The sequence below is a fragment of the Drosophila arizonae genome, chromosome 4 (genome assembly GCF_054131065.1).
Source record: "Drosophila arizonae isolate 15081-1271.41 chromosome 4, UAZ_ARI_1.0, whole genome shotgun sequence".
NCBI classification, from domain to species: Eukaryota; Metazoa; Arthropoda; class Insecta; order Diptera; family Drosophilidae; genus Drosophila; species Drosophila arizonae.
In genome coordinates this window covers 14,870,114-14,877,409 of record NC_142924.1, presented here as the reverse complement: position 1 = coordinate 14,877,409, position 7,296 = coordinate 14,870,114, and the positions used below count along the sequence as shown (strand labels likewise).

Here is a 7,296-nt window from a genome sequence, read left to right as displayed (position 1 = left end):
ACTGGACCTACTATAATGTCATGTGCTTAAATAAATAAGTAAATATTTAAATGGGAATATAGTGTAAGCTGTGGTTAAGGCAATTGGGAAATCTATAATATAATTTATGTGAATATGCTTAGCTGACATTAGCAAAAGATCCTTTGCAGCATAGCATTTTGCTGGCAGCAGCGATTACAAATAACGGATTTTTTTTATCGATAATGAAAAGCGTTTTATTTTTGAAAATTTAAAATTCAAGCTTGCTTTATTTTTAAATTGGCTAATAATACTGATGGGTAACTAAATGTTGTTCAAAATGAAATCAAAAATCGCCTATGAAGCAAATACAAATGCTAACTATAATCTTACATTTGCCATTACCAGCTAAACAAAAAAAGGCTTATCATGCTGGCCATATCTATAAGCGTATCAGATTCGCAATAATCTATATTATTGAGCATTATTTACTTCAATTTAAAGTAGTCCATTTAATTTATGACTATATTTAACTCGGCTCTCTTATAAAAAGAGAGTATTTTATTGACAGGAAGAGTAGTGCGTGCTTAGCCCTACTTCAGTATCGAATTGGCGGCGGCTATCATGCCTATTATTTTCCGCAATTATTTACACAATGTTGGAGGTGTGGGAGTGCTAGAAAGAGAGACAGAAAGAGAGAGAGAGAGAGAGAGAGAGAGAGAAGGAGCAGTGTGTTTTAACATAATAATGCGGCTAAACTGATAACCGGAACCCATTCAAAAGCAAAAGAATATATTGCCAAAATTGATAAGGCCTATCGTGTTATAATAAATATTATTCATACTCGCAAGCCCAAAGAGCAATTCATTTCTGACCATTAGTCGCGCTTGTGCTTTCTAGAGTGCTGTATTATGTCGCCAATCGATCGGAAATATTGCAAAATAGTCTGCGTTACCGAACTGAATGTGTCAAATTTGTTTGAAGTATGTGAAGCAAGATAAGTGAAAGTTATAAATAGAAATATTGAACTAAAAGAGTTTAAGCAAAAAAAAGTTCAATGAAAGGCAATATACTAATAGCAAGAAACCGAGAAAATTTAGAAAACCATAGAACTATATATACTTTCGATAAAAGTTTGATGAAATAACGCAAAAATGACAATCGTATTAAGAGCATGTTTGATTGTGCTTCTTCTTCATTGGAATATCAAGGAGTCAAGTTTTCAGGATGCGGAGGTAGTGCCTGAAACTCCTCTTCAAAGTAGTTTACATTTGAGTGAAAATTTAAATAAGCCATTTGAAAATGCTCACCAAAATACGGAAGGCCCAGAGACCAATACAGATTCCACTGAGGATACAGATCTGAACTCGGCATTTGTCAAATACGGCACTGATGATGGGAATACATGTCTTTTGGATAACATTAAACAGGATATACTATGGTGGGCATTTCCTAATGGAACTCTAAAGACCACAAGTGCTAAGTACGGTAAGCACAAAAATAAACGCCACTGATTAAAAATTATAAATTGGTAGCTAATCTACGAATGAACATGCTTTATTTATTATTATACATGTACGTATACTATTTAAGATATTGACAAGCCTGAGAGAGAGTAAGAACTATAGAAAGAGAGAAAGAGGATTGTTGTGCTTAAATAAAGAACTCGCTAGAATTCTACACATTCGCTAATTGAAAGCATTTTGAACATTTCTGATCCATTTTTACTGATATAAACTTAATGTTTGCTACCATATCAGAAAGTTACACAAATATATTCCGCCTTGAAACTAATTGCATGATGAACATCGAGATATGCAGTGATCCGGGGACTGTTTTATATTTTTATTTTCTAAAGCCATTGAACATGAGAAATAAGTAAAATACATGTATAAAAAGGTACACAATTTTTCAAAATATATTTTTAACTAATAATAGATTGTAATTACATACTTTGCATCTTAATTTCTACAGTGAATACTTAAGCCTACGACATATCAATACCTTTTGGGCACCCATGACCCAATAGTTTTTTGTTTGTTCTAAATGATTTCCCGCAATATTTGCACTGATGGACAGTCATGTGGCTTTGAAGACTTGAAGTTCTTTTAAATGTTTTCCGACAGAATGTACACTTATAGGGACGTTCTTCGGCATGGATGTGATAATGTTTGCTTAAAGCAGACCCGGTAGGAAACTTCTTTTCGCACCGCTTACACTGATGAATTTTCTTAGCAGTGAGCTTGCGTACCTCTCTAATTTTAGCTAACTTATCTTTCCAATTAGAATGTGTGTCTTCTTTCTCAGAGAATGCAATGGGTCCGAGTTCAGTCAAAAGAACTCTATTCTTTTTTATTTTATTTAATTTAACTTTACAAGCTTTATTTGTTGCTTGACTATTACCTTTGTTGAGGAAGTTGGGTTTATCTTCTTTGGGGAACCTGTTTCTTTTTGTAATTCCCACATGATCTGAGAATTCGATGGGTACAAGTTCAGTAAGAAGAACTTGATTTTTTGAATTTGTATTTGAAATCATTTCGCAATCAGAATTGGTTGCATATATATTATCTTTTCTGGGAAAGTTGGGTTGATCTTCGTCGGGATGCTCCGTTATTTCTGTACTTTCATCTAAGTTAACATTGCAACTAATTGCTTCAACATGATTTTCGTTGGTTAAATTCTCAGAAGATTCTATGGGTACGAACTCAGTCAAAAGAACTGGATAACTGTCTTGACTACTATCATGGGTATGTCCGTCTATGTCTATCTGCTCCATTTCCTGTTGCCGCTCGTTTTTATCGGAATGCGATTGCATATGTTTTTTGAAAACAATCTCAGTGAGGAAGATTAGAGGACAACTTGGACACTTATAACTAGTTTCCTTGTCATGTAGCTCGCTGTTTGAAGGATCACTCGGTTTGAAGGATTTTGAACTTGTGCCAGAGGATGTGACCTGCTCTGCGTTCAGATCTTTACTTAGTATAGGAGCATTCATTACATCACCTCCGGCACTCTTTCTACATTCCGGGTGTTTTTCCTTATGTCTTCGCAAATAGTTGTATTTTTCAAAGATCTCGCCGCAGTATTCACATTTATATGATTTGCCCCGCTCATGAATATGAAGATGCCTGTTAAGAATGCTACGATGACTGAAGCGCTTTAAGCACTGGGGACATTCGTATGGAAGTTCACCAGTATGTGAATATATATGCTTCGTTAGATTATCTTTTCTTATGAAATCCTCTCCGCAAATGGAACACTTAAACGGACGTTCGCCGGTGTGTAGACGTGTATGAATAATAAGACTGCTATGTGAAAAATAAACCTTTGAGCAGTAGGTACATGAAAAAGTTTTTCGGTTACAGTTACGAGTATGAATGTCTAAGAACTCCTGAGACGCATAATTTCCTCCGCATATCAGACACTCAAATGACTTCTGTTCTTCCGTTTTTTCGGTAGTTAGCTCCTCTTTCTCCTCCTCTCCAGCCTCCTCATCCATTGCAGTGATTATTTCACTATTTTCAATGTTCGTACTGCTACAGTTACGAGAATGAATGTCTAAGAGCTCCTGAGACGCATAATTTCCTCCGCATATCAGACACTCAAATGACTTCTGTTCATCCGTTTTTTCGGTAGTTAGCTCGTCTTTCTCCTCCTCTCCAGCCTCCTCATCCATTGCAGTGATTATTTCACTATTTTCAATGTTCGTGCTGCTACTCTGTTGCTCATATTCCGCAGGCTCCTCTTTAATCTCAATGGAAGAATGCAACTCTGTGTTTTGTTCATCGCAGTTGGGGTCACTCTCGACGCTCAGCAACTGCCAAAAGTAATCATAGCTTTGTTCACACAAACGCTTGAAACGAAATGCACTTCTGGCAGCTGAGCTGCAGGAGAGGCAAATGTTCTGAGGCAATTGATCATTGAGTTGTATTTCACAAGTAACCAATTCACTCAGCATGTCAATCAATGGTGGCTCCATCTCCAGGTGATCCCGTTGATCGAATATATTTACTAGGCTGACATCGTTTCTTGCGCAAATTCGACAAAATTCTTCCATTTTAAGTTTTGTTTTCTAGCGTGAATTGAGAACGCAAACATTTATTCATTAATCGATAAATTGTTGACGGCATCGGTACATCGATAGTATATACTAAGCTGCTTTAGTATCGATAGTATCTCTAATTGCTGTTGGCTTCATTTAATTATTTCAAATTAAATTTATTACAAAATTTGAACGGATGTTCTTTAACAACACATTTAATATATTATCTGTTATTATAAAATCTGAAAATAATTCTCAATTTTTTTTTTTTGCAGCTACCAATATGCATTTAGATCTTTCATTTGGCAATATCTCAGATGACGAAGAATTGCTAAATAAAACGAGATTCGCTCATAGATATAGACTTCAAAAAGTCGAAGTTTTCTCAGCTGCTTACAATTCACTAAATGCAGTACCATTCCAAACTTTGAACACAATGAGTAAATCATTAAAATATCTATCCCTACAAGGTAACCAATTTGCAGCTCTCAACCACGATGTGGAAGGTAAGTAGATGAAGTTGGTTATATATTTCACCGACCACAAAGAGTATTGAAAAACACACAGTTATCTGTAGGAACTTTGTTACATTTCAGCAATTGAGCAATTTTTACATGAAACACTAAACACCAACCCAAACAATGGCACACAAATCAATTGTGAGGTTTTAGCCGACAATAATAATAATAATTATGATCTTTATGATCGGGAATGCTCATCATACCATCAAAACAATAAAAAAATTGACTCTCAAATAAATACACAAGATATTATATATGAGGAGTACATTCGGAAAATTAAAATAAAACACAAAAGATTCGGCAAGTCAAGTAAGGCATCCATTTAGTCAATTAGTTAATTAATGTATAACCCAAGATTGTATCTAATTGTAATATATATTTCATTTTCTTGTTTATTCTTTTCAGAGCAAAGTATTGCTTGGGCTACTTTTCCGAGCCTGCCGAATTTGTTGGAGCTCGAGATTAGCAACTGCAGCATTGAGTATGTGAGCAGAGAGGCATTTAAGAATATAAAAAATCTGCGGAAGCTATTCATATCCAACAACAAAATAATGACTATTGATTTTGATACCTTTTACTATATACCTAAACTACAATATTTAGATCTGTCATTTACAAATGTCTTGAACTACAATTATCAGTTCTCGATGCCAACACTTGAGATGATCTTAAATCTAGTATATGGACTAAAGATACATCAAGCAGCGTTCAAGTATTTGCCGGATCTAATTTACTTGGATCTGTCGCACTCGAAAATTACGAGAAATAGTGCCGTTGCCTTTACATATCTTGGCGATAAGCTGAAGTATCTTAGTTTATGCTACACTTCGTTTCCCATGATGAGCAACGGCTTGTTTAAGAATACAATTCTGGAGGGCCTCGATTTATCCGGCAATCCATTTGTTTCGTATAATATTTTGGACGATGCCTTCGATAGCACAAGCGAAACACTGAAATTTCTATCCTTTGAGCACTCCAATCTCAAGGACCTTGACTGGTTGAAACCCCTGAATAAATTGCAATTATTGTCCCTAGCGGGGAACAATATAAATGCCCTCGACGTTGATATATTCAAGCCTCTGGTTAGTCTGAAACAGCTTGACCTGAGCTACAACCACATTGGCAATTGGTATAAGAGTGTCTTCTCCCATAACAAACAACTGAGAGTTCTCAATTTGCGCAGCAACAATGTCAACATGTTGACCACGGAGATGTTAAAGGATTTCGAGCTATTGGAATATTTGAGCTTAGGCAGCAATAACTTCCTCTGTAATTGCAATCTGCGGGAGATCGTTGAGGTAGCTGCTAATAATAACAAAGAAGCCAGCTGCTCCATTGACTATTTACAAAACGCAGCGGCTGAGCTAATTTTCCAGATCAATGACAGCAACCTGAGTCGATTGAGTAATATCCTGAACAAACATATTGAACGGCAGCTGTGGAATCGAAAATATATTCCGTTGCTTAACGACAGCTATAAGAACATTAAGGACTTCAAACGCCTCAAGAATATCGTCAAACTGCATTTTGTTTCAAATAATATGAGTAGTAGTCAATGCCCTCACTCAAGGCCGACCACTGTGAATGATACGAGACTGAAATTTCAATTACTGGACTATGATGCAAAGAACTATTGGTGCTTCAATGAGACGGAAAAGTTGCAGGTGGATGAATTAGTTTGCCAGAGTCGCAACTTAATTATCCTCGAGAGGGAGCTTCATAATGCAATGAAGATCATCACAGCTACAGTTGGCAGCCTTCTCTTCATGTTCATTCTGGGATTTGTAATATACCTGAAGCGTTGGCACATTCACTACTATTATGCCTCACTTAAGTCAGCTGCGCTTTTATCTACTGCAGCTAAAGATAGGATCCGACATCTAGCTGAAAGTGACCCGAGTGTTATATATGATATATTCATTAGCTATTGCCAAAACGATCGACAATGGCTTTTGGATGAGCTGCTCCCAAATGTGGAGAAATCTGGTGATATTTCAATATGTCTGCATGAACGTGATTTTCAGGTTTGTTCAAAATGTCCTCAACCCTAATGGGGCATGATCTAGTTCTATTATATTGCTTACAGATCGGAGTGACTATATTGGATAATATTATTTCGAGCATGGATCGTTCGCGCTCTCTTATGCTACTTATATCATCAAAGTTTTTACTCAGTCATTGGTGTCAATTCGAAATGTATCTGGCTCAACACCGGTAAGAATTAAAAAAAAAAAGGAAGCTCAACACAAATATAAACATACATTCACAATTCAATTTCATTCTATTCCAAACAGTATCTTTGAAATGAGTAAAGAGCATTTGATACTCGTATTTCTGGAAGACATACCGCGTAGTAAACGACCGAAAACTCTACAGTACCTAATGGATATAAAGACCTACATTAAATGGCCGAGTAAAGGAAACAAACAGCCATCATTGGAAGAACGGAAATTGTTTTGGAAACGTCTAAGAAAGTCTTTGGAGTCTATTGGCATTGGCACAAAAGATTCCAGAGTCTAAGCGCTGTTTAGATTTTAATATACACAAATATTCTAGTCTGTTTATTAAGTACCTGATATACACACTAATTAATTTTATGAAAAATATGAAATCCACTTGACTTTAGTATATTTTAAGTATAAGCATTAAAATAGATTAGATTTAATGAATGATTAATGATTTTTGCAACTTACACTTATCGTTACTAACAATACGCAAAATCTAATAAAATTTAAAAATACCATCGATAATTTTCCGTAATCGATATGTGATGAG

At 35.7% G+C, this 7,296-nt stretch overlaps 2 protein-coding genes across 4 annotated transcripts; one reads left to right on the top strand and one right to left on the bottom strand.

Annotated features, from left to right (window-relative positions):
• Positions 1-543: 543 nt before the first annotated feature.
• Toll-9 (toll-like receptor 9) lies at positions 544-7,282 on the top strand. 3 transcript variants are annotated; one of them, XM_089468970.1, is made up of 6 exons: positions 545-1,446; positions 4,276-4,506; positions 4,597-4,830; positions 4,927-6,545; positions 6,608-6,735; positions 6,816-7,281. In XM_089468970.1, exons 1-6 carry the CDS (start codon positions 1,113-1,115, stop codon positions 7,039-7,041), a joined length of 2,772 nt encoding a protein of 923 aa, XP_089325096.1. In that variant the 5' UTR covers positions 545-1,112; the 3' UTR covers positions 7,042-7,281. The 3 variants fall into 3 exon arrangements, with proteins under 3 accessions (XP_017864395.1, XP_089325096.1, XP_089325097.1); XM_018008906.2 differs by lacking the exon at positions 4,597-4,830 and having other exon boundaries at positions 544-1,446; positions 6,816-7,282; XM_089468971.1 differs by lacking the exon at positions 545-1,446 and having other exon boundaries at positions 4,370-4,506; positions 4,578-4,830; positions 6,816-7,282.
• LOC149269168 (uncharacterized) lies at positions 1,851-4,086 on the bottom strand. Its single transcript, XM_089468973.1, has one exon. The coding sequence runs from the start codon at positions 4,013-4,015 to the stop codon at positions 1,946-1,948; it is 2,070 nt and encodes a 689-aa protein (XP_089325099.1). The 5' UTR covers positions 4,016-4,086; the 3' UTR covers positions 1,851-1,945.
• Positions 7,283-7,296: the final 14 nt, after the last annotated feature.